The sequence below is a fragment of the Ailuropoda melanoleuca genome, chromosome 2 (assembly GCF_002007445.2).
Source record: "Ailuropoda melanoleuca isolate Jingjing chromosome 2, ASM200744v2, whole genome shotgun sequence".
Classification (NCBI taxonomy): domain Eukaryota; kingdom Metazoa; phylum Chordata; class Mammalia; order Carnivora; family Ursidae; genus Ailuropoda; species Ailuropoda melanoleuca.
The window spans coordinates 20,330,483-20,357,337 of NC_048219.1; the positions used below are offsets into that span (position 1 = coordinate 20,330,483).

The following is a 26,855-nucleotide window of genomic DNA, read 5'->3' on the forward strand; positions in this document are numbered from 1 at the left end:
GCTGGGCCTGGGCCACAGCTCCGACGAGCTGGTGCGTTTCCGCTTCTGCAGCGGCTCCTGCCGCCGCGCGCGCTCCCCGCACGACCTCAGCCTGGCCAGCCTGCTGGGCGCCGGGGCGCTGCGGCCGCCGCCGGGCTCGCGGCCGGTCAGCCAGCCGTGCTGCCGCCCCACGCGCTACGAGGCGGTCTCCTTCATGGACGTCAACAGCACCTGGAGGACCGTGGACCGCCTGTCGGCCACTGCCTGCGGCTGCCTGGGCTGAGGCCTCGCTCCAGGGCTTGGCGGACTGCACCCTCGCCCGCGGCCCCTCGCACCCGGGGCCCTCCTGCGGGAGAGCCCCGGGGGGGAGCCGGGGGCCGCAGCAGGGCAAGTGATGGCCCTGAGCCCTCGAGAGACGGAGGGACGACTGACCTGCCGCCCCAGGTCCTCGCCCTGCCGGTCCCAGCGCTGCAGACACCAGACACCTCCGGTGCGGAGAACTCAGGGTCCGCTTCTCACAGACTCTTGCACTGACTCAGCCACGGGCCCAGGACGACTCCTCTGGAGAACCCAGCACTGCCGGAGATCCCAAGCCTTAGCCCAGGCCCTGGGGGCGTGCAATCGGAGGAGACACACTGCGGTTGCCTTGCCCACCGGGCCTGTACTCACTCGTGGGAGCTGGACCCCTATTTATTATTCCTAAGTTATTTATTTACATCCGTGGTTTGTCGGATCCTTTCCTGGGCAGTGGGACTGGATGGGTAAGAGCAGCTGGATGGGGAGGCTGCCCTGGCCATCCCGCTCACTTCAGGCTGACTCAGCAATCACAGGCCTGGCCTGGATTTTCCCTTGCTTGCCTCCACCCAGCAGCTCTGGGACACGGGGCATGGAATACAGGCAGAGTGGGTAGCACAGGTGTGTTCTCCAGTCCCGACAGGCCAGCTCACAACCCCCCCTGCACGGTTGCCAGGACTTGGGACCTGGAGTTACAGGTGGAGAGAACTCTACCCTTGTCACGTCAGGCATTCTGGGGGCTTCACTCAATGTGTAATGACACAGAGAACCACACATTGCCCCATCCCATGGTCACTCATCTACGTCCTACCCTCTAGGGCACTCCGACAGGTGCATACACTGCCTCTGCTTGTAGACAATCCAGCATGGGGAACTCACTGCCCACATTCCATGAAGCAGCCCAGGACAAAAGAGCATCTGAAAAGGCTGCAGGTGGGGAAGGAGGTGCAGCTGGTTTCGTGGGCATGAAGCAGAGAGCATCAAAGGGAATAAAAGGGCAGGAAAGGACTGAGGGTCCCCCAGAGGGACCTGCATTTTGAGTGATGAACAAGGATATTCATTCGACAAATATTTATTAATTACCTATTATATGTCAGACACTGGACACCAGAGATACAGAAGTGAAAGGGACATGATCCCTGCCCTTATGCTTAACTCAGGAGAGACAGAAAATAAATAATTATGTAAGTTCAACTGGACAGGTACTATGAAAAAGGACAAGAAGCTAAGAGGTACACACCTGCAACTGGAAGGAAGGAAAGGTTAGTGCTGACCCTGGCCTTCCACAGTGTCCCCGAATCATCTCTCAAAAATCAGTTCAATCCCTCTGAGCTTTCCCGCATGTCCCTGTGAAACCCTGTTTCCTGGGTCCTGTGAATTTGTCCAATTTGATGTTCTTTGGAAATAGGATGAGAGCCTGTGTTTGGAAAGGATGCCAAGTCTGAGGAACCTGGGGCGTGCAGAGGGGCTGCTGGGAGGAAGGGATATGCTGGTCTGGAGCTGAGGAGAGCTGGGCTGGAGGTTGGCAGCTGTGAGCACAAGGGCAGTAGCTGCAGCCAGGCACCATGGGAGGGAGCCGGCTGAGGGCGGGGCCCCTCGGGCATCTGCTACTGCTAACCAAAATTCCTTCCGAACTAAGTGCCCGGCTGCTTGGGCACCTGTGCCCCCTTCACCCAGGCGAGAGTGAGGAATAGGCCAAAGTGAGGGCTGTGTGCATTCTGGGTCAAGGAGGAGAAACGGGTCTGTGCTTCCGCTCTTTGTGTTCACTGCCCCAGTTCCGGGTGCCCCCTAAACTCTAGTGCTCTCACACTGCCTTCAGACACCCCTTTGCCCCCTCTCTGCTTCCAGACTGATTCAGTCTCCAGCCCTTCCCACCCCACCCGAAGAAAATGGCACCAGTGCCATATAGTTTGCAGATGCCTCATGGAGGCCTGGGCCCTGGCCCTGGTTGAGGATGAGGTGGGGAACCCGTCAAGCAGGGTCATTGGGCCCAGGGAGCCCCTGCTGGAAAGACTTGAAAACCTGGCCTAGCCCCCAGGCCCTGCCCTTCAGTGGTTATCTCTGCTCTTAGAGCCACTTAAAGGAGACAGAAGGACCCAAGCCAAAGGTGTGGGCTCTCAACAGTCCTGATTGCCAGTCCTTGAGCAAGTAGGGTCCCTCCAACTCAAGGCTGCATTCTGGGCCCCAGAGAGATTGTGCCCAACATCTCACAAAGTCCCAGATGAAACAGTACCTTCTCTAAGAAGAACACGGTCCCACAAGAATCCCAAACCCTCTTTAAAATACATAAATAAATAAAGCCACTTTCCCCCAAAAGAACAAGCTCCAGAGCTGCCATTCTTTGCCTACAACTTAGCAGGGGTCACTGGCACATGACCTCACCAGGGGGAGCACTTTCCACTCCCGGGAGCCACAGGTGGTTCTGGTATCTCCAGTCCTTTTTTTTTCTTTTTTTTCTTTTTTTTTTAGATTTTATTTATTTATGTGACAGAGCATAAGCAGACAGACAGAGAGGGAGAAGCAGGCTCCCCACTGAGCAGGGAGCCTGATGTGGGGCTCGATCCCATAACTCCGGGATCACACCCTGAGCCGAAGGCAGACGCTTAACTGCTGTGCCACCCAGGCATGCCCGGTAGCTCCATTCTTGACCACAGTCTTTGTTTCATATTTGCAAAATACACTGCCCGTTTGAGTGGTCTTCCCAGAACCAAGGTATGGTCTCCTCCAAAAGGCTATCAAGTCGCCACCTCTTGTAAGATGGAAAACTACAGGCAGCTTTGAAATGGCAGTTTTTCCAGCTGCAGGGAGCACCCAAAACTTCCCTTTCCATTTGGTTCATCCAGGAATCGATCGAGGTGTGGGGTTCCATGTGCTGCCGCCTGCACTTGCCAATGGCTTTCTTCCTCTCTTGTCCAAGGATGGCCCTATTTCCCCTGCGACAGAATGTATGTGCACTGGCCGACTCACTGAGGTCTCATCTGGGAAAGGAGAGGCTGTGTAGAAAGCTGAGGGATCAGAGAAAAGATCTAGGAGCATCTGCACCGCATGACATCAACTTTCTGGTTCACAGGAGTGGTTCTCAACCTGTTCTGGGGTTGTAGAGTCCTTAGGGAATCTGATGAAAACCAGGGGTTCTCTCCCTGCACCCCCAAATGATGAAAAGACCACTCCTTCAATTTATCCTACATCCTACAGATAGTTTTTTCTAAAATGCAAATCCAATCATCACTGCCCATTTGAAACACCACTTAAGGTTTGTTGAATGACTAGGGGCACCTGGGTGGCTCAGTCGTTAAGCGTCTGCCTTCAGCTCAGGGCCTGATCCCAGGACCCTGGGATTGAGCCCCGCATCGGGCTCCCTGCTCTGTTGGGAGCCTGCTTCTTCCTCTCCCACTCCCCCTGCTGTGTTCCCTCTCTCGACGGCTGTCTCTCTCTGTCAAATAAATAAATAAAATCTTAAAAAAAAAAAAAAAAAGATTTGTTGAATGACTAGATTCCCACTAGATTTTGCTTCCACGCTAATTGAGCCCCCCTCCTCACCCATTTCTCTCTACTCTTCAAGCCCAGACCAAGTTTCTCGTCCTCGGGGAAGCCTACACTCACCTTCTTCAGCCTCAGCAGCTATTGCCAACGTCAGCTTCCTCCATGGAATACAAGTACAGAGCTCCTCCTTTCCCTTTTGGTTATTTTTTGCCCTGCTGGCATAGCTGGCAAGGGTTAATAAAAGGACGGAGCACCTGGCTGGCTCAGTTGGAAGAACACGTGACTCTTGATCTCGGGGTTGTGAGTTTGGGCCCCACGTTTGGGTGTAGAGATGACTTAAATAAATAAACTTTAAAAATAAGAGTTAATATAAGGACAAGTAGAAGTGTGAGGAGTAGAGGCTGCTGGGGTCTGAGGCTGACCAGATCTATGGCTGGTCTCTGCTACACTAGCTGTGTGTCCCTGGACAAGAAAAGCTCAACCTTCCTCAACCTGTTTCCTCATCTGAAAATGGTGACTAAAAAACCCACCTCAGAGTTGTCCGGAGAATCCGACCAAGGTATGCAAAATACAGCTTGTTCCTAGCACTTAAATGTGAGCTATTCTTATTCTAATTACTCAGCAAGAGAAGTTGCTTCCGCACCTTAGGAAATTCTCCGAGTACTGTCCATGGTATGTGGTTTCCTGGTTGCTCTCTGGGCACTCCGGAGAGCCGTCCTTTTTTATTCCTGGGGCGCGCCAAGCCCCTTTCTTCTTAGGGCGGTGCTGGTGCCTTCTGCCCAGGCCGCCCCCTTCCTGGGCCCCAGGAGGCGCCGGCAGCGCGGCACCAGAGTGACCTGTTTCTCCCCGCCAACCCCCAACACACACCTTATCCTCTAGCCTGCATTCCCAGCTCCAACCGCCGGCCCCATGAGTCACATCCTCCTATAGGGAGCAGCTCATCAGCGCCTCCCGCGGGTCTGCCCCTGTCGCCGGCAGTAGGTCTGGGGTCCGCGGGGCTCCGCGCGTCCGCAGCCCACGCGCTCCCGACCTCTGCCGCAAGGCGCCGCCCTCCCGCTAGGCGCAATGCGGACTACGTTTCCCAGGGTACACAGCGGCGGGGCCTTGGCTCAGCGGGGGCCTCGAGCGGCGCGCCGCTCCGTCGCCTGCTCGGGGGCGCGCGGGCCGGCGCGAGGACAGGACCAGGGACCCGGAATGAGTTTCCGCGCAGTTCCGCTGGGCCGTGCCGGGCTGTGCCGGGCCCGGCCGGGCCAGGGCAGGCGCGGGGGGAGGGCGGCGCCTGAGTCGGCGGTGCCGGGAACAGGCGCTGGGGGCAGCCCGCGCCTCGCTGAGGTCCCCGCCCCGTCCCGGCCGGGCCGGCTCGCCTGTCAGTCACTGGGGCGGCGGCAGAGGCGGTAGCGGGGCCAGAGCCGGGCGGCGAGAAGAGCGCGGACCAGGCCGAGCGGAGGGGACTTGCCACAGCCCCTCAACTCTACGGACTCTTCGCCCCAGACTCGCGAAGCTGCACCCCTGCGCCTCGTCGGACGCCTCCGTAACCCGCGAAAGCTCTCTCCCTCGTCACCCCCACCCCGTGACCTCCTCGTAGGACCCGAGAGCTCACTCAGACGAGGGTGTTGTGGGTACAGGCCATCGACCCTGTGACCTCTCACGGGCCAGGGGCTCGGTTTCCTCCACAGGCCTGCCTTTCCTATGACTCCTTCCTCATAGATTCTGGGGGTAGAGCCGTAACCTACCACCGGGACCCCCGCCTGCGAACTCTTCACTGACGGCTCCCTACTTGGAGTCCCCCTCAGTTGGTCTCCTCCTAAGAGCACCCCTTTTGGCCTCTGGCAAGCCCCCCATCCCCGACCGAGGTGGGGAGGCCTCGGCAGCCATGCCCGCCCTGGGCCCCCTGTCACCCCACCGCTTTCTGGGCACCCAAGCCGGGGTCTAGCAGGGGGCCAGCAGCCAAGGGCCTGGGGCAGGAGACAGGTCAGGGTCCACCTCCCTGCTGGGGAGGGAGCAAAGATGGAGCGGCGGGAGGAGCAGCCGGGGGCTGCAGGGGCTGGAGCAGCACCAGCCTTGGACTTCACTGTGGAGAACGTGGAGAAGGTACGAGGGCCCTGGGGTGGGCAGACCAGTGACAGAGCACAAGTTCTGAGGACTGACACTAATGCCAGAGCCCAGGCTTTGGGCAGGGTGCCCGCTGGGATGGTGCCCCCAGAGCACCTGGCATTTGCTGTCTCTCTGGGCAGGCGTGGACAGCAGTGTAGTGGTGTCCTAATGGGCTATTTTTGGCTTTCCTTAGACATGGGTTCTCTGTGGATACTCTAGGATCTTGGGATGGTCCCTCCAGGGTGTGATGGCCTAGACCTACAGCCAGACTGGCTATTCTCCAGCTCCATGGGAACTGCATGAGCAGTGCAGTAAGAAACCTGGAACCCAGGAGACCTACAGCTCAGTCCCCAGAAACTATACAGATGCTGAGCCATCCTGGACCTGTTTGGTGACCCAGGGGCTCAGAAAATAACCTGAAAATAAAACAGTCTGGGTTGTTGTCACTCTTTCTTGGAGAAGGGTCCTTCTTATATTGGATGGAGGCCAGACCAGTCCTGGGCAGGCAGGAAGGCCTGGCCCCCCTTGTTTTGTGCTGGGTCCAAGGGCTTCAGCCCTGCTGGCAGCCTCAGGGTCCTTTCCCTGCTTTCCTGCCCATACAGCTTCCTGCCATGGCCTTCCCAGGCTCTCCCACTGCCCAGGCCATCCTTTTAGAATTGCTTCTCTAGTTCTTTTCTGTGTTCTGCTCCAGAAGCCTAGGTTGCAGAAATACCTCCCCACTGGAATGAATGGGAAGATAGGGCTACCTTGCTGGAATGCAAGGAATGGTTGTAGATATTCATTTGTTACTCTTGAGCCCTTTTTGCCATACCAAATGCTAAGAATGCAACCCTTCTGCTTCTTTTCTTTGCCTGCCTCAGGATCCTTGAGGGGCCAAACAAGGGACAGTAGCTATAACTTGCTGTCAGAAGTACAGATTGGGCTAAGCCTACACGGATGGAGCCTGCTTAGGGATCAGAGTCCTGACCTGACTGTTCCACCCCCTGGGGCTGGGCAGTGTTGGCATGGTGGCGCACTCTTCCATGTGCTGCCAGGGAGACAAACCACTGTTTTCTTACTGTGTGAAGTCCCTATGGAATTGGGACCCTGGGGGTTTGGCTAGTTGAGAGCTCCAGACGAGGCATTTGCCAGGGCTGCTGGCCAAGACTTCTTGACCAGATTTTTGGACCCTCACGTGTGCTGTCTGAGGGGTGTTCTCACCCTCCCCTCCAGTATGTGTCTGGCCTACGGCTGCCTGGCAAAGTCTTAGTCCTGTTCAGATTTCACTCTGGCTTTGGTGCCAGCATCTGGGGTGACCTAGGGATGATCCTGGGGGAGCTGAATAGAACTATTGGAGTTGATGGGAGCAGCTGTGCCTGGGAGGGTCAAGGCCTCTCAGGCTGTTCCATGCTCTTCTCAGGCTTAGCTTCATCCCTGTGGAGCCATTCCTTCAACCTGGGCCTTGTCCTTTACCTCAAGTGCCTCCCTTTTGGGGAGCTCAGCCTCCTCTTTCTCTGCTTTCCTGTGAAATTTCACTCTCTGAACCCATAATGTTTTGCTATAAGGAGAAGAGAATATGGGAGAGCATGGGCACAGTTCAGGCTCTCAAGATATCAGTAGGACCCAGGGCCCAAGAAACACTGTAGAGCCCTGGGCTCTTCCTGCTCAGCCCCTCAGAGAGAGCAGACTTGCAGGACCAAGTCATGCCCTCTGTTCTGGGCTCTGGCAGGATCCAGAGTGCTCAGCACCTGCTCAGTCCTGTGCTGTCCTGCAGGCGCTGCACCAACTCTACTACGATCCCAACATTGAGAACAAGAACCTGGCTCAGAAGTGGCTGATGCAGGCCCAGGTCTCCCCACAGGCCTGGCACTTCAGCTGGCAGCTGCTGCAGCCCGACAAGGTGCCTGAGATCCAGTACTTTGGGGCCAGTGCCCTGCACATCAAGATCTCTCGCTACTGGAGTGACATACCCACTGACCAGTATGAAAGTCTAAAGGCACAGCTCTTCACCCAGATCACCCACTTCGCTAGTGGCTCCAAGATTGTGCTGACTCGGCTATGTGTGGCACTGGCCTCCCTGGCTCTCAGCATGATGCCTGACGCTTGGCCATGTGCTGTGGCAGATATGGTACGGCTCTTCCAGGCTGAGGACTCACCGGTGGATGGTCAGGGCCGCTGCCTGGCCCTACTCGAGCTGCTGACAGTGCTGCCAGAGGAGTTCCAGACAAGCCGTCTGCCTCAGTATCGCAAAGGCCTGGTGCGGGCTAGCCTGGCAGTGGAGTGCGGGGCTGTCTTCCCATTGCTGGAGCAGCTGCTGCAGCAGCCCAGCTCACCCAGCTGTGTGCGTCAGAAGGTGCTCAAGTGCTTTTCCAGCTGGGTGCAGCTGGAGGTGCCATTGCAGGACTGTGAGGCGCTCATTCAGGCTGCCTTTGCTGCTCTGCAGGACTCGGAGCTCTTCGACAGCAGTGTGGAGGCCATCGTCAATGCCATTTCGCAGCCTGATGCCCAGAGGTGAGCTGGTCCCCATTTCCCAGAGAAGGACAACTTGCTTGGCCACCATCCATCCATCCATCCATCCATCCAATAAACATTGTTTGAGTGCCTACTGCATACGTGGTCCTATGCTGGAGATACACAAGGAAGCAAACAAGACATGGTCCTTATGGTTCAGAGAGGGAGACAGACAACTAACCATCCAGCGAATTTTCATTACAATATTTGATTCTTTCTTCTCTTTCTCTCCACCAATCAGTCGCCAAGTCCTGGCTGTTCTGCTCTTGACCATATTGCAAATCTATTTTTTCCATCTCCACTGCCACCACCCTAGTCCAAGCTGTCATCATCTCTCTCCCCAAATTACTGCAGAGCCTTTTTCACTAGTCCCCTGGTTTTTACTCTTGTACCTTTTATTGCACACCCAGCAGCCAGAGTGATGTTTTGAAAATGAGGATCCAGTTTGTCCTTGCTGCTCGGAACCCTTCAGTGGCTTTTCACAGTTCTTAGGATGAAGTTCAGAATCCTTAATGTGATTCACAGAGGTGGTGCACAGTATGGCTATCTGCAGCCTCTTCTCATGCCGTGCTCCTTTCTTCATTCTCACACAGTCTTCTCAGTTCCTTGACCATCCCATGCTCCTTCTAGCCTCTGCACCGTCAAATGTACTTGGCACATCATCTCTACCTCAGCTGAAACTTCATTTTCTTAGGAAAGCCATCAGTGATTTTTAAGACTAAGTTTGGTCTTCTCAATTATTTTATCTCAGAGCTCCTTGTGTTTTTCCTTCTTAGCCTGTAACACAGTTTCACTTGTAAATTAACGTATGTCTCCCCATTGGTCTCTCAGCTCTGTGAGGACAGGCACTTGGTCATTTTATTTTGTCACACTGTGCCTGGCAGCATTTGGTAGCATTCAGTGTTTTTTGAACAGATGAAAAGTAGGAGTTGCCTGAGTGGTGAGAGGTAGGAGTGGGGTGGGGGAGGTCAGGGGAGGAGTGAGTGTTCCAGGCTTCAGGAGCTAAAGCAGGGGCAAAGGCCTGTGGTGGGCAGCACCATAGAACCTTCAAGGACCGGAAAGAAGGTGAGTGTAGTGAGCTGTTTGTGCAGCAGATGTTTCTTGAGCACCTGTTTGTGTCTTGGGCCCTGTGCTGAGCGCCAGGTGCACAAAGATGAATGGGTTGACTTCAGCAAGCCAGGAGCTCACAGTCTCATAGATACATGAAAGGGCAAGTATGGTCAATGAGATGAATGCTACAATGGAGAAAGTGGGGGGCTGTGAGAGCCCGGAGGAGGCATTTAACCCCATCCTAGGGTTGTGAAAGACTTCCTAGAGGAGGTGTGATTTAAAGAGCCTGAGCAAGGAAAAGGTGTTGAGAGAGTTTGGTGAGTGGTGGTGGTTAAAACAGCGGGATTTAAGGGCCAGTTGTGGGAGGTCTGGGCCCAGATCATGCAAGACCTTGTCAGCCAAGCTTAAGATTTTGGTCTTCATCCTGAGGAGGATGTAAAGATATTCAAGGATTTCAAGCAGAGAAAATGCCATAATGAGATTTTTAGTAGAAGTTGGATTGGCCAGGGCAAGTCTGGAGACACTAACACCTCGGAGATAGGGCTTTTAGGGCACCTGAGCGTCTCAGTCGGTTAAGTGTCTGGCTCTTGATCTCAGCTCAGGTGTTGATCTCAGGGTTGTGAGTTCAAGGCCTGAGCTGGGCTCCACACTGGGCATGGAGCCTACTTTTAAAAAAAGAAAAAAGAACGAGAGATGGGGCTTTTGAAACCCTTAGCAGAGTTGGAGGGAAAAACACTGAAAGAGATAGCATCAGAGAGTGGTTAATGGTTCCAGCCTTGGCATTAGTCATGTCTGAGTTTGAATCCCATATGGTCAGCTCACTAGATCTGAGCCCTTGGGTAAGGCATTTTTAAGCCTCAGTTTCCTCATCAGTAAAATGGGTGTGATCATATCAACCTCACAGAGTCGTAAAGGCTTAAATAGGATAATGTGCACAGGGCTCCTGGTACTCTATAAAGAATATTTTGGTATGAGGATCAAAGAAGAGAAGGTCTGTGAAAGGTTTCGCGCGGTTCCTGTACACCCCATAAACGGTACTTGCTAGTATTTGGTACTGTTACTGGATTGGCAGTTAGTCTGTCTTTCCCGTGGTTTCCCAGGTTTTCCAACTCAAGGTGGGTACCAAGTCCCAGGTCTAGCCTTCCTCGGCAGCCTGAAGCTCAAGTGCTGGCTGGGTTTGGATAGTTGGTGGCTAAGGAGAATTGCCTGGGGCCACTGCATGGGTGATGTGGGGTGTCCTTGAATACACCCAGGTTTACTCGCCCAGCCAGTCTCGAGGGCTTTGGCAGGTAATTGATGCCTCTTCTCCTCTGAACGAATGAGCGAACAAGGAGCCAGTGAGGGAACCCACAGCCTCCTGAGCGCCCATTGGCTGCAGCCCCCATGGTTGCTTAGCAACTCTCCCCATTTTCTCAGCTCTCCTCCCGGAGCTCTAATTGCAGGTCTGGGCTGAGCTCAGTGTGAGTGGCAGCCAGCAAGTCCCAGCAGCCCCGCCCCAGCAGCTTGAGCTGACCAATGGAACTAGGCCTCACGAACCCAGTCTCAGCCATGGCCTTCAAGATATCCTCTCTATCTCCCTTCCCCAAACCTAGAAACCTCTGGAAGCCTCAGACCTGCCCTTCTGTCTACTCACAGTTCTCAGGAATGGGTGCCCAGGTGATAGGAAATCTAAACAAGGGTTTCCCCTATTGGTGGGCTGCACCCAGCCTGGTGTCAGAGTTTGGACCTTGCTCTGTTTAGTCTAGTTTCCTAGACCTTGGCTTGAGAGAGTCACCTGTAGTTTTGACTTTTGGGTCATCTGGCCACCGTCTTCCCCAGGTGTCCCCTTGGCTGAGCTGGCGCTTAAGTCCCCTCTTTCCCACTCTTCCAGAAGCTGCTACTGCTTGCTTGGCTCTCTCTCCCTTGATTTTCTTTTTCCTGAAATATGTTTTTAATCCTAGAAAAGCTTTCCATTGGGGGCTGGGGGAAGAGAGAAGGTGAATTAGACAGGCTCTTGGGGGCTCCCATCAGTTAGAATTTGAGATATGGACCAAGATTTACATAGATCCTTTGGAGACATTCAGGTTGGGCCCTGAAAGAGTAGTCCTACAGCAGTAGGCGGCTGCCCCAGCCTGGCATTTGTCTCTAAGTTGCTATATGACCTTGAGTAATACTCTGAGCCCTTGTAGACCATATTGTCCATGATTGAGCCTATTATGCAACTCAAATATGACAGATCGAGAACTCAGTGAAGATTGAGTACCTGCTGTGTATATGAACTTTGGCAGGTGTGTGAGAGCCTTGGTAGGGATGCCTTGGGGAGAGAGCACTACCTCCTGCCCCCATCTCAGCTGCTGGGGATCTTGCAGGCAGGGCTTTGGCCCTGCCCCTGCTCTTTGTGCCAGAGTCCGTTCTGAAGGTGCCCATTGTCTGGTGGTGCAGCCTGTGTCAGGGTCATGAGACTGAAGCTATCCCAGCTGTCTCCAGGCAGCACCCTTTAGGGCTGTCTCTGGGTTGGGGGTATCCTGGCATGGACACCTTGCCCCACCAGAATGGGCATTTGGAGAAATTCAACATCCTGGGCTGGTTGCCTCTTGTTATTTTCATCCTACCCCTGGGTTATAAGGTTACCTGCCTGCCTAGCAGCCTGCTTAGGGCAAATGCAGATAGAGCTCCTCTGTCCTATCAGTCCCCCTGCCTCTCCATAGATTGCTCTGCTGGCACTATGATTGGCAGCAGAGGGGTCTCAAGCGTCTGATCCCCCCACCCCTGCTGAGAGTATTATCACTTCCTCTGATTAGTCTGATCTCCACAGAGCAGGCTGCTGGGGAGGGGTCCAGTGAGTGGAGCTAGTCTTCTCTGTCTCCTTTGTATACTGTGCTTCCCCTGCTCCCCCTTAAGGATCATTGTGCTCCAGGACTCTGACTTAGACCCTTTTCTCTCATTCAGTGCTTTCTTCCTGGTCAATGCTCATCTACTCCCATAGCTTCGATTATCAGTTGTTTGCCCATGACTGTCTCTTGCTCTGACTTCTCCCTTGGGCTTCAGGTTTTCATATCCAACTCTCTGGACACTTCTGTTTGCAGATCTCACCAGTCACCTCCGATTCAACATGCCTAACACTGAACTTACCACCTTCTGGCCTCCCCTTAAACGTATTACTATCCCCCTCCACCCACTCCTCCTGACCTCAGTAAATAGCTCCACCATCTACTTGGTTGTTCAGCCAATAACCTGAGAGTGTCCTTAACTCTTCCCCATTGTTTTATCCAGTCAGTCATCAAGTCCTGACCATTTTGCCTCTTAGCTGTCTCCGGGTTCATCATCTACTGCTGTCCATTCATACTGCCACCAGAGTACATAGGAGCTTGGATTTGGTGGTAGGGAGTGGAGTGGACAGTGGTGATTGATGCTGTCAGTGCCTCCTGAAGTCTTTATCAGGGCACCTGAGCCTGTATTAACTCCTCCCCTCCCTTAACACTGTCTGTGTTAGTTTCCTGGAGGGGCCATGATCGAGTACCACACACTGGGTAGCTTTAAACAACAGAAATTTATTGTCTCACGGTTGCGGAGGCTAGAAGTTCAAAGTCAGGGTGTTGGCTTCCTCTAAAAACCTGCAGGAGAATCCTTCCTCACGTCCTCCTAGCTCCTGGTAGTTTGCTGGCAGTCTTTTTCCTTGGCTTGCAGTTGCATGAACCCAATCTTTGCCTTTGTCATCACATGTCATTCTCCCTGTAAGTCTGTCTTCGTGTGGTTGGTTGTCTTCTTGTAAGGACACCTGTTGTATTGTATTAGAGTTCCCCTCCTACTCTATGACCTCATCTGCAATGGCCCTGTTTCCAAATAAGATTACATTCTGAGGTATTAGGGGTCAAGACTTCAGCATATCTTTTTGGGGGGATACAGTTCAGCCCTTGATAACAATCTGCCCTCTAGCCCCCCAAAATTTATGTCCTTCCCACATGCAAAATACATGCATCTCATTTCAACTTCCCCAGAAGTCTTAATCCGTGACAGCATCAACTGTAAGTCTAATTAGAGGACATAATTCAACCCATTCAACACTGACCTTCTCATACTTCTTCCCAGAGTTCTCCTGGAGGTAGGTCCCTGACCTCAGGTTTTTCCCAACATGGGCAGCATCAAAGGTACCATGCAGGCCCTGACCTCTTTTTTCCTTTGGGTTTAATGTGGGGAGGGGGCTTTGCTGGAAGACAGAGAATATGCCTTTCTCTCAAAGCTGGTGGGGGATGGGCAGACGCTCTGATGGGTTCCTTAACCTCATGCCTCCAGGTATGTGAACACACTGCTGAAACTCATCCCGCTGGTGCTGGGACTGCAAGATCAACTGCGACAGGCAGTGCAGAATGGGGACATGGAGACCTCCCATGGCATCTGTCGCATTGCTGTGGCCCTGGGCGAGAACCACTCCCGGTGAGGAGTTGGGCAACTGGTGGTGTGGGGGAGGATAACAAGGCCCTCTAAGAGGTGGAATTCTGAAGCCCTGTTGGGGGAGGTGGAATAACCTTACTATACGTCCTCCTTCTAAGGGCCTTGCTGGACCAAGTGGAGCACTGGCAGAGTTTCCTGGCCCTTGTCAACATGATTATGTTCTGTACCGGCATCCCTGGCCACTACCCTGTCAACGAGACCACCAGTTCCCTGACCCTCACCTTCTGGTACACGCTGCAGGTGTGTCTATGTGACCTCTAGCAGGATTGAGCTGTAACGATAGAAGGTAGATTATGGGCTTCTGGGCCTAGAGCCTAGGTGGCTAACTTCCTTCCCTGGCTCTCTCAGGATGACATTCTGTCCTTCGAGGCAGAGAAGCAGGCTGTGTACCAGCAGGTGTACCGGCCAGTCTACTTCCAGCTGGTGGATGTGCTTCTGCACAAGGCCCAGTTCCCTTCTGACGAGGAATACGGGTTCTGGTCCTCAGATGAGAAGGAGCAGTTCCGGATTTACAGGTGATGGTAGCAGGCCAGTCCTCCCTCTAAATAGAGCCCTGAACTAATGAAGGCAATAAGGGGAGGAGCCCAAGGCCAGGCTTCCTAAATCCTGGGGCTCCTTTCTCTATTCTCTGGGCACTTTTGCAGGGTTGTAAAGGAGCTGGGGTGGGCTCCTGGGCTTGGGGGCAGGATCTGGGCAGTGTATAAGGTCTTCATCTGCTTCTTAGGGTGGACATCTCAGATACGCTCATGTATGTGTATGAGATGCTGGGGGCCGAGCTGCTCAGCAACCTCTATGACAAGCTGGGCCGTTTGCTCACCAGCTCAGAGGAGCCCTACTCCTGGCAGGTACCTCCCAAGCCTGATTTCCTCAGCCCTCCCAGAACTGTCATACCCTCCTCCTCAGCCAAGCCAGTGGCACCCTCTTTCCTCAGCACACAGAGGCACTGCTCTATGGCTTCCAATCCATCGCAGAGACCATCGACGTCAATTACTCTGATGTGGTGCCTGGACTCATTGGCCTCATTCCACGGATCAGCATCAGCAACGTGCAGCTGGCGGATACTGTCATGTTCACCATTGGTGAGATCTGGCACACACCCACGAGCATATTTCCAGAGCCACAGGCACCCATCCCCAGCCACAGTCAGCCTGCTGGTTCCTGTCCAAAATGGGAGAGACACATGCCCACACACACAATCAGCATTGCAGCCAACTGACTGTCCTGGCACATCTAGGGGTCCTTCCTACAGTGTTCTGAGCTGCAATTCAGTGAGGCTAGTTTGCTGTCAATGAAAGAGCAGTGCTAAGCCTCCTCTGAGTAACTCCTTCCTGCTTCTCAGCTATAAGGCTCCTGTTTGAGCATGTGCATGCATATTTCCCTATTCAGTACTAGGGCTGTAACTTGATCCTGTCAGAAGCTCTGCCTACCTCACAGGGACATGGTACAAAGCCAGCCTGACCTGCCTCAAACACCTTCCCCTCTTTCTTCTTCCCCCAGGAGCTCTGTCTGAATGGCTGGCTGACCACCCTGTCATGATCAACAGTGTTCTGCCCCTCGTACTGCATGCCCTAGGCAATCCTGAGCTCTCTGTCTCTTCTGTGTCCACCCTCAAGAAGATCTGCCGAGAATGCAAGTATGACCTGCCACCTTATGCTGCTAACATTGTGGCTGTCTCCCAGGTATGTGGGGGCCTGGGTGGGGCTGTGTCTCGGGGCACATTGCACTCCACCGATACCATATTCCTTCTGTTTACCTCCAGGATGTGTTGATGAAACAGATCCACAAGGTGAGCCCAGAAGTTTCTAGGGGGTCCTTGGGGGTATTGTAGAAATCTGCGGAAATCCTCTTCTGCCTTTTCCTACCCCTTGTCTTTTATTCTCTGTTCTTGGAACCTTCCCCAAGCGGTTCATTCTTTCTACCCATGACCAAATGTGTCCAGGATTGACTCTCCGTGTTCTGTCCCACAGACGAGCCAGTGCATGTGGCTGATGCAGGCACTGGGCTTCCTGCTGTCAGCCCTGCAGGTGGAGGAGATCCTTAAGAACCTACATTCACTTATCTCGCCCTATATCCAGCAGCTGGAGAAGCTGGCAGAGGAGATAGTGAGTGAGCTGGTGTGCGTGTGTGTGTGTGTGCGCACGCACGCATGTATGCATGTTTGTGTGTGTGGCCAGAGGGCAGGGGTGAGCTTCCATCTGTGTGGGCTGTGTTGCTGGGAGGTGGGGTTGGAGTTGGCAGTCAGGGCTGGAGTCAGGGGCCAAGCTGGGGCTGGGAGTTCCAGAGCTTGGTTTGATTCTCCCCATAGCCTAATCCTTCCAACAAGCTGGCCATTGTCCACATCTTGGGGCTTCTCTCCAACCTCTTCACCACGCTGGATGTCAGTCATCATGAGGATGATCATGAAGGCCCTGAGCTCCGGAAGCTGCCAGTGCCACAGGGACCGAACCCCGTGGGTGATGTTGCCATTGTCCCCCCACACACACACCCTGTGGGAATGTCATTGTTTCTCCCCAACTTTATGGGTAATATTGTCATTGTTCCCTTGGCCCCATGGGGCATGATGCATTTGGTCCTCTGACCCTGTGAACGACCTTATCATTGCCCTTCAGTCTACAGGGAGTGATGTCATTGTCTCATCCAAGCCTGTGGGTGATGTTGTCTTTGTCCCCAGCCCAACCGGGGTGATGTCACTGTGGTTCCTCCACCCCATGGGGGGCACTAGTGTTATCCTGCGACCTCCTAAGTGATATAATTATGGACCCCTGTTTAACCCCTGACTTCTATTTCACTATTCACTGTCCCCTGTGGGTACTGGGGGTACTTAGATGCCCTGCACGTAATAGTTCTTGCCTTTGAGTTGCTCCCAGCCTAGAGGAAATACATGTAAACAGATTGTTGCAAAGCAGTGTGATAAGTACTATGGTAAGCTCAGACACGGGGGTTGGGTGACCACTTACAAGCTGTTTGATCTGGGGCCAGCCTCAGCTTCCCATTCAAAACTATGAATGTCAGACCATCTGACTTGCTCATTACATAGAACTGTGCTAGATAGCATATGTGGTCTTGAGTGAATGTACTTTGCATACTGTAAAGTTCTATATAAATGTGAGAGACTGCTTGGCCATTGTTTCCAGGGTTTCTTCTGGAGAAAAGGAAGCCACAGTATCCTGGCTCCTGTCCTCAACTCCTCACCTTAGTGTCAGGTGCCCTTTTGGTTCTAGACCAAACTTGGGCCAGCATCCTCCAACAGAGCCCCTTTTCCTTCCATGGTAGTTATTGTCTTGCCTTCCCTCACCTCCCAGGACCTCAGTCTGCTCTCTGCTCCTCCATAAGCTGCCATATATGTGCATGCCTTGGGGCTCTCCACCCTAGGCCAGTTTGGGTGACATAGCATCTCTACTTCTTCAGGGGCTAACCCATAGGCTTTTAGCACTAAAAGGATTTTCCTGAGCAGAAATGGATAGGGAGTGATTTTTTTTAAAGGTTACAAAGTTTTGGTAATTTTCTGAAGCCCTCATAATATCTCTGCTTTGCACTTTGAGGCTTCCTCTAAAATGATCCTTAGAATTCAGGATATCCTCTTTCATTCATGGGGGATTCAGCAAACCACTCCTTCCCCCAGAGTCCCGTCCATTGAGTCCTCAATGTCCAGTCTGGAATAATAGGATTGAGCTTCCGGCCTGCTTTGCATTACCATGTCCATCTTGGGTGGGTGAGAGTGGTGATGGGAGCACCTCACTTCTTCCTGTGCCTTCAGGTGGTTGTGGTGTTGCAGCAGGTCTTCCAGCTTATCCAGAAGGTGCTGAGCAAATGGCTGAATGATGCCCAGGTGGTGGAGGTGAGCCTCAGTCCTTGCTCTCTGCCCCCATAGTGACTTTGCTTAGATATGGACCAGAGGAAGGTGTTGCTGCCCCATCTCGGCTTGCAGTGGTCTGGAGGAAATAAAGGAGGTGAATCTTGCCCCACAGGTACAAGGAATCTTTTGGGAAGACGTTCAGAACTTCCCAATGTCACAAAAAGTGCTTGAGCAAAGAACTATAATGTTGGGGCTGAGTGACAGTCAGGGGTCCACTTTGTAATCAGAGACCTGCCTTTGGCCCCTTTTCAATTCAGGATGTTCTTGCTATTGCTGCTCTCTGAGAGGAAATGGTGGAGATGTAAGTAGCAAGACTTGAGTTGCAAAGTTCCATCCTGCGCCCCTCTGAGAAGGGCCTATTTGCCTCCTGCCTTTCAGGGTGAGGGTCAGACTTGTTTATCTTCCTTGACTTGCAGGGCCAGGCCAGGCTTATAGGTAAGGGTCCCCCCTTAGGCCTCCTCTGTGCAGGGCCTCAGTTCTGTTCCAGGTGATTGTGACCTGCTAACCAGGACCTCTTTGCTTTCTGCCTTTTTTCCTTTTTTTTTTTTTTTAAGAATTGAAATATATTTGATGTTTAACATTGTATAAATTTAAGGTATTCAGCATGTGGATTTGATATATTTCTATATTATAATGTGATTGCCATTGTATGATAATTAGCACCCCTATCACACCACATAATTATAATTTCTTTTTAGTGGTTGGAATAATTAAGATCTAGTCTTTTGGCAAGTTTGATGATCATAATACTATTGTCTATTTCATGGGCCCCTTTGCTTCCTCCCCAAGGCGGTGTGCGCTATCTTTGAGAAGTCCGTTAAGACCCTGCTGGATGACTTTGCCCCCATGGTGCCACAGCTGTGTGAGATGCTGGGTCGGATGTACAGCACCATCCCCCAGGCTTCTGCTCTTGACCTCACTCGACAGGTGGGCCTTCTGATTGAGGCAGCTGTGTTCTAGATTTCATCTGACCCAGGGATGGAGTGGGTGGGTAGAGTGGGGTGAATGGCTGCCCTGGGAGGGCTCCTGACCTGCATTCCAGGGATGCTGGCCAGTTGTTGGTGAGATAGGGCCTCAGCTGACCAGCATTCCCTGCTTTGTTGTAGCTGGTCCACATCTTTGCTCATGAGCCTGCCCACTTTCCCCCAATTGAGGCCCTCTTCCTGCTCGTCACCTCCATCACACTCACCCTCTTCCAGCAAGGTAGGTCCTGACCAGGGTCTCTGCTGCTGCCGCCACTGCCATTGCCTCTGCTTCCCCGACTGGGGAGCCAAAGCTGCCCACTCTGTTCTCCTCTGTCCCCTGAGTTGCACATGGGACTTGACGGGAAACTTGCGAGATCAAGCACAGCACAATTGTCACCCTACAAAGAGCTGACACTTTAGGTTGAAGTGGATAAGAGAGTGAATGATGTCTTCTACTGGCCTGCTGGGCTCAGGGCCAGTCTCGATGTGGGGGAAGATGGGACCGGAGCTCTGAGGGACTTGGGGCACTAGGCTGGCTCCTTTTCTTTGGGATATCATGAAAAGGGGAAGGAGCATGGGCTTTGGAGTCAGATAGACCTAGATTCTAAGCTCATCACCACCAACTAGTTGTATGACCTTGGGCAAGTCACTTACCTTTGTGGAGCCTTCGTTTCCATGTCTGTGAAATGGAGATTTCATGTACTTGATAGGATTGTTATAGATACGAAAGTAGTGTCTTTTGGTCCCCTGGCTTGAGGTTTTTTGCACTTGAAGTACTCAGGGAGTGCTGGTTCCTTTCCCTGCATTCTAGGCTGAAACCCTTTGTCTGTGGCTCCAGCACTCTATTCTCTGTGGCCCTCTGCCTGAGAGAGCTGGGAGCACGGGGCTCCAGGCTTCCCCCACTGTCTAACCCAGGCTTCTAACTCGGAAAAGAAACGGTGCTGTTCCGCCAGCCTCATGAGTCTTGCCTGGATTTGTGGTCGCAGGTTGGGGGCTCACCAGGGTTTTCAGCTGGAGCCAGAGCGCTGTCTGCTTATGTCCTCAGTGTGTGGTCCCATGATGCTGGCTTCTGCTCCAGTGGGCCATGGGTAGGTGCAAAGTGGGCAGAAACTTGAGCCAGAAACCGGGTGTGGCCATCCTTAACTCCACCTCTCCCACTCCTCATATCTAGCCGGGGGCAAGTCTGGGTGGTCCTGGCTCCTGATTATCCTGCAGTTTGCTTACCTCTCCCCTCACTCCATGACCACACTTCAGTATAGGGTGTCCGGATCACCTCAACAGTCCTCTAACTGCTTTCCCTGACATCTGCCCTTCTCCCCAGGCCATTCCTGCACCCTGAAGTTGTAATGTTCTTTAGAAAACACACATCTAAGTATTTACCCTCCCTGGCTGGAAACCCTTTCGTTGTTCTCCGTTGCCTCAGGTTCTCACTCCACTCCCACCCACATGATGCAGCTCCTGTGTACTTTTCAGGGTCTGCTCCCGCCAGCGGCCCGAGACACCAGCAGTGCAGCCACACTGACTTCTCCCTTCCTGTGTCCCATCTGATCCTTTGACTGGAATGCCCTGTGCCCTTTACTGAGTGAGCTCTCACTCCTCCATGCCTTACCCGTGCATCAGTCCTCAGAAGCTTCTCTGGGGCAGAACTGGGTGTTTCTGCCTTTGTGCTGAAACTGCTGCGTCATGAACACACCTGCTGTTACAGCACAAGTCCTACTCAGCAATCAGCTTTTGTGTGTTTGTCTCTCTCCCTAGACTAAGCCCCTCAAGGGCAGGGTTGAGTCTCTTCTCTCTGCCTCCTCAGTGCCCAGAACAAGGCCAGGTATCAGACGCTGTTGAAGAGAGGAGGGTGGGTCTCCCTGCTCTCGCAACCTTTCTTCCTCACTGTCTGGGGCCCACCGCTGGCAGGGTGGCTGCTGAATGTGGAACATGCTGTCCGCAGGGGGACCCAGGCATGGGGCACATTGGACCTCACTTTCCAGGACTTGAGTAACCTGGGGCTTCAGATGTGAAGGAGATGGGCTTTCTCAGTGGCTCCTTATAGCCTGGAGGGGGAAGCAGGGAATAGATCACTACCTACTTTACAGTTGGGGAAACTGGGCATTCGTGGCTTGCACAAGATCACACAGCTCCTTAGTGGTGTGTCAGGCAGACGTTTGTGCAGCGCCTCCTCCCCACAGTGGAACAGCCCGAGCAGGAGCTCCAGACACACGCCTGTGCTGGCCGCAGGTGTCAAAGCGCTGAGGCAGGGTAGCGTCCAATAGCAGTCATATTTGTGGGCCTTGTCGGTTGTCTTGCAGACAGGATGGCCCCCTTACCTGTTATGCTATCCCAGCCTTGCCATTCCTTTCTCAGCCTCTGCCCTCCCACTGTACCATGGGGTGACATGTTGACTGGTTTCCCTCTTTCTTTGTGTGTCCAGACGGTGGGAGCTGGTCTTCAGCCCTGAGCCTGGCTCTCTGCTGAGTCGGTGTCCGTGTGGAGGGACTTTGCTGGGTGGGGCTCTCATTTTTGGCCTCATGATACAGTTTCATCCCCCAGACCCTGCCGGTGGCTTGCCCAGCCATCCCCACAGCATACTGAGCTCTGCCCTAGTCAAGGAGGAGTCCTCTGGTTTAAGTGGACCCAAGAGATTCCTTTCCTTGGCCAGACCCAGAGCCCTAAGGCCACAGAAGTTAGAGGGCACCTGCTCAGGCCCTGATGCCCTCACCTTTCTGGGGCCTTCGGCCAGGTGTCTGCGGGAGTTACCAAGGACTGACCTCCCACCAGCCCTGCCCTCCTCTTTGATGGCTGGTGTTGGGGAGGTATGTGCTAGGAGGCAGTGTAGGGCCACCCCAGCCAGCCAGAGGCCACAGCAAGAGTGTGGGGGTTGTTTGTTCAGCTCTGTGGAGTCCAACATTGCTCCAGCACCAAAGGATCACTTGGGGGACTGGCCTGAGGAGGAGTGGGGAGTAGGTGGAAGGCCCCTTGGGAGGGAGCTGGGGCAGGCCCGTCCTTCACTTTGCCGTCTCTTTCTGTTGGGCTTCTCCCAGTTCATGGTTTTTGTATGTTTTGTTTCTTTATCTTGCTTCCTGCTGCTCATGTGCCCCCACGCTGTCTCCCTGCAGGCTCTCAGTCCCACATAACTATATGAGGTTGAGTTGCTGTTTGTATAATTTTTTCTTAAGTTCCATCTTTATTATATTTTAGGGCCCAGGGATCATCCTGATATTGTTGATTCATTTATGCAACTCCTGGCACAGGTGTGTTTTAGTTTTATTCATTCACGTTCTGTTCTCTCTCTTTCTCTTTCTCTTATGTTGAAATTCAATTTAAGCCTATTTTTAGCTTTCTGTTGACAAATTTTTTTTCTGTTCAGTTGAATAGAGTTTCTTCATCTGTTTCCGTGGAAGTTGACAACCCAACATCCTCCTTTAGTGCCCCTTTGCCTCAACTAGCTCATTCTTCCACCAAGACCAGGGAGAGGCGATCCTGAAGGGCGGGAGCTGGGCTGGCCTGGGTGGGGGAGGGGGAGTAACTGTGCCCAGCAGCTCCTGTGCAGCTGGGGTGCCCGAGAAGTTCAGGGGTAAGATTGGAGTTAAGGGGCCTGGGGTTCATTGTCCCCGTGCTCCTGCCGGGAACTGCCTGCCTCAGTGCCCCCAGCCTGCTCTGGAGAGGTGGCTGGGAGGAGCTGCGAAGGGAGGGGCTAAAGATGAATGTGCTGGGGTGGAGCCCTGAGTTGGGCTCTCAGATGGGTTTGCTGCTGCTGCTGGGAGGCGGGGTGCTGGCTCCATTGTGAGACTGCGTTGGGATGTGTTTGTGTTTGTTGTGTGTTTAAGTGTGTTTGACCTTATTTGTGTGTTTTGAGTTTAGTTTGGTCTAGAAACAGAAATCACATAGCTGTTCTAAGTAGTATGTGTGTTGTGTTGGGATAAATGTGTAAGTGGAAGTGTGGGCGTGTGCACTGATTGTATGTTGATTCATTAGGCATTGATGGGTTTTGGACAGTGATGTGTGTTGGAGGTGTGCGCGGGGGCTGTTGGAGAGTGTATTCTGACGGAGGAGCGTATACCTTGGTGTCAGTATGTCTGCATTAGGGGATGTAGGTTGTGGAAGATACATGCGTTGAGCTGTGGGGACATGGGGTTAGTGTGGGGACGATGGGGAGGTTCCTGTGGGTTGGGGTAAATGATGTGTTTCTTTGCTTAATCATTCCACAAATATTTATTGAGTGCATAATACATGTTTGGTACTCTGCTAGATGCTGAGGATGTAATGGTAAGCAAAAGCAGGCACAGTTCTTACTCTCTTAGAACTTAAACCTAGTAGAAGGGGTGGGGTGCAGGAGGAGCGGGGAATAGGGAGTGTGTTCTGGGCTTGGATGGACATGTGTGTGGGTATCTGTGAGGGTGCATCTCTGGGGGTGAGGGCACTTGCATGTGTGTTTGTGGATGGGTGTGTCGGGAGAGTACACGTGCTAGAGGAATGGGTAGCTTGAAGGTGTCGGCATGTGGACATGGCTGGGGGATGTGGGGAGGTTTGGGGATGTGACTATGTAGCAGGGTGTGTTGCAAATGTGGGAAAGTATGTATAAGGGATGTGATAGAGGTGTGTTTGAGGGTAAGTAGGGTGTTCCCAAAGAGGGTGCGTGTGGGGGTGTTTGCACATGAGTGAACCTGGGAGCATGGAAGGTATGTGAGGGGCTGGGGGGTTAGGGGTCTACATGGTATGCACTGGGGGGCTGCTGGGGAGCGGCAGTGTTTGATGACTGCTGGAGCTGTGCAGAGCATCTCCTGTGACCTGAGGATGTGCCATTCGTTTCCTGGTACCACTTGGGGTGGGCTCTCTGCCCCCTGTACTCCTTCCATTCCCCCCACATGGCAGCACTGACTCCTGGGCTGGGTGTGGCTGAGAAGGACCTGGATCCTGGTTGAATGGTGGGGCCATGGCTCCAAGGCTTCTACCCTACTTTTCCTCTTTCTAAGCTGGAGGGTGTCTGAGGAATGCAGGTGGGATGTGGGAGGGGGGGCTTTTGGACTGAGCTCCACATCCAGCTGCCGTCTCTTCTTCCTGCTGTCCTGTTAACGAATCCAGGGGGCTTTGACTGCCTCTGAATCAAAGCAGTCACCGCTGGCTACCTGGAGCCTGCAGGAGATCTGGCCTTGATGGAGGGCAGAATAAAAGTGTTTGCTCAGGGAGTGACTTGGGACCCAAGCTTTCTCTATTGTGCCACCCCCAACCTCTCACACACCTGTGCACTCATGTACACATACATGTACGTAGCATCCCCTGGCTGCTCCCCTCCTGACCCACTGAACTGTGGGGTGGTTTGGGTCCCCCAGAGATGGCTGGGTGGCTGATTTTGACAGCCTGTAACCTCTGGTGTGTGAAGTTGGGGCCTGGGGTGGCAGGTGAGTGGGGGGCTAGGGGGGATGGTCCTTGTTGCTGGTTGGGGCTGGGCTTACCAGCTCCACCTCCTGCAGGCTCTGAAGCGGAAACCAGATTTGTTCCTGTGTGAACGATTGGATGTCAAAGCTGTGTTCCAGTGTGGTAAGTGGGGCCAGGTGGACAGGAGGGCCTGGGGGCCCCCTTGGGAGGATCCTTAGGCCCCATCTGATCTGCCTCTGCCTCTGCCTCTCCCACAGCTGTGCTGGCCCTCAAGTTCCCCGAGGCACCTACTGTCAAGGCCTCCTGTGGCTTCTTTGTGAGTCCCATGCTGAGTCCTGACCCCCACCACCCCTATATCCAGCCCTGCCCTGCTCAGGACTCCAGAGGGTAGGGGTGTGGTGTGCCAGTCTTGTCCCCAGAGAGAGGGGAAAGAGCTGAGGCTGACAGGCCTCTCCATCCTCTGTAGACAGAGCTGCTGCCTCGGTGTGGGGAAGTGGAACCTGTGGGGAAAGTGGTTCAAGAGGATGGCCGTATGCTGCTCGTAGCAGTGCTGGAGGTGAGATGGAGCCAGTGTTTGAGGGCGGTGGGGTGGCCCTCACTGCCAGGCAGCTGCCCTTCTGGGAAGCTTGAGCCTCGGTGCCCTAAACTCTCTGACTCTGTTTCTTCATCAGTTAAATGGCTGACAGTTGTTAGGGCTGCCGTGAGAATCAGCAGGCTCTCAGAAAGCAGCACTCACTTGCCATGTGTGGTTTGGCTGAGGAACTGTCCGGGAGTGGGTGGGGTGTGGCTAGGCACCTTGCTGCAAAAGGGGCAAGGCCCTGGTGTGCTGAGAACCCATCTCCCTCAGGCCATCGGGGGCCAGGCCTCCCGCAGCCTCATGGACTGCTTTGCCGACGTCCTGTTTGCTCTGAACAAACACTGCTTCAGCCTCCTGACCATGTGGATCAAGGAGGCACTGCAGCCGCCTGGTTTTCCCTCTGCCCGCCTCAGCCCCGAACAGAAGGACACCTTCAGCCAGCAGATCCTTCGGTGAGCGGAGCTGGCGCAGCCTGGGCGTGGGTCCAGAGGAGGGGTTGGTGGCGGTGGATGGTACTAACCTGATCTCCCTTCCCTTCTTCAGTGAGCGAGTGAACAAGAGGCGGGTGAAGGAGATGGTGAAGGAGTTCACACTGCTGTGCCGGGGGCTACATGGCACAGATTATACAGCTGACTACTGAGGGGCACCCCCGTCCCACCCACACCTCCTCCTCACCCCTCCCTGTCCCCAAAGAGTAAACCTGGATCTTCACTGCATTGCTGTCTCGGCTTCCTTTCCTCTGCCACCACCACCTAACTGGGCAAAGGCCTGGGGGAAGGGTGAGAGGATGTTTGGATCCAGGCCTTAGTAGGGAGTTGTGGGGCCAACTTCTAGTTCCTAGAGTGGAAGGGGTCCACTGTAGCCAAGCCTCCTAGGCTGGAGCCGTTCATAATACTGCCATTGCCCTAGGGTTCGAGTGGGACTGCAGTCGTATCAGCAACCTCCCCCCGCCACTGCCACCCGTTAAATTAGTTCCGGCATTCATGCATGCATACATTTATTAAATCGACAATGCTGAGTACTAGCCCCCTAGTTCTACCCTGATTTGTTCTCTCTGAACAAAGGCTGATCTAGTCCATAGCCACTGTGTTAAGCTGGGAGAATGGGGCCAGTGAGGGAAGGCTGTGTGGAGGAACTTTCATTTCTTTCTTTTTTTAAGATTTTATTTATTTATTTGTCAGAGAGAGAGCACGCGCATAGGCGGGGAAATGGCAGGCAGAGGGAGGGGCAGGCTCCCACTGAGCAAAGAGCCTGACACAGGACTCGATCCCAGGACCCTGGGATCATGACCTGAGCCAAAGGCAGACTCTTAAGTGATTGAGCCACCCAGGTGTCCAAGAACTCTCATTTCTGGTGGAAATGGAAGGTTTCCTAGGTAGAGGACTTGGGACCTTTGGCTGGAAGTGAGGTGGGGCAGGGTCCAGCTAGGAGTGAAGATATGGAGAGCGGTTTTAAAGTGCCAGGATAGGTTTCTTGTGTGGGATTATGGAGGCCAAACTTGCACATGGTTGAGGAAAGGTATAGAAAGTGGGGCTGAGCATGTGTGGGAGGAAGCGTGGCAGCCCCCAGAGGAAGAGGAATGCAGGACCTAGAGCTATCTTCATACCCAGAGCTCCCTACCTCTGTGGTACCTGACCAGCTCTTGATGGTCAGGGTTCAGTCAGGACCAGGGACAGCTCCTGGATGGCTGTTGCTTTCCTCTCTAGCAGGGGTGCCTCCCTTTCTGTCTCCTCAGCCATAGCTCTACCGCTGCTGCCTCTTAGACACCCCAGCCTTCTCCTCAGTAAGATCTGAAGAGCAGGGCTTGGATCTCCCCATTTCCATTCCTGAACCTTGTGTCTCCTTGGAGGTGATAGAACGGGTTACTCCCACGTTTGTCTCACTCCTTCCCCTGTTCTTCTGCCATCTTTGCACAAGAATGGAGGCACATCTCTGTTCATTCTCTTTCCGTGCCAGCCAGCATCAGTCCCCATTGCATATACCATCCCAAGGCCCTTCTTCAGTCCCATTCTCACTTACTCATGATTTCTCGCTTCTCCTGAAGTATGTGGAGATGTTTCTTTTAGTCCTTTTCTCCTGCTACATGGTATCCAAATGTCTTCTTCCCCCATCCTCCATGATCAAATGTAGCATATATTAGCTAGGACAATGAGGGAGCTAAAGCCTAGTTTCTGAAGTCAAATCTGGGTTTGATATTGATTGTGCCACTGACTTACTTGCTGTGTCTTACTAGGACGTCAGTGTCCTCATCTGTCAAATGGGACAATTC

General features: G+C 53.4%; 2 protein-coding genes across 2 annotated transcripts in view; both read left to right on the forward strand.

The window, feature by feature from the left end:
• Positions 1-786, forward strand: part of ARTN (artemin) — a 3,490-nt gene extending 2,704 nt beyond the window's left edge. The window contains exon 3 of the mRNA XM_034654433.1: positions 1-786. Coding sequence (XP_034510324.1) covers positions 1-262 — 262 coding nt within the window. The 3' untranslated portion in view covers positions 263-786.
• A 4,169-nt stretch (positions 787-4,955) lies between these two features.
• Positions 4,956-25,302, forward strand: IPO13 (importin 13). The gene is made up of 20 exons (XM_002925552.4): positions 4,956-5,847; positions 7,604-8,340; positions 13,663-13,803; positions 13,920-14,061; positions 14,170-14,336; positions 14,546-14,666; positions 14,753-14,900; positions 15,319-15,500; positions 15,581-15,607; positions 15,789-15,923; positions 16,127-16,270; positions 17,579-17,659; positions 18,467-18,604; positions 18,784-18,880; positions 21,832-21,884; positions 24,105-24,171; positions 24,267-24,325; positions 24,476-24,565; positions 24,857-25,038; positions 25,130-25,302. The coding sequence occupies exons 1-20, from the start codon at positions 5,764-5,766 to the stop codon at positions 25,224-25,226; spliced, it is 2,892 nt and encodes a 963-aa protein (XP_002925598.1). The 5' UTR covers positions 4,956-5,763; the 3' UTR covers positions 25,227-25,302.
• The last annotated feature ends 1,553 nt before the right edge of the window (positions 25,303-26,855 follow it).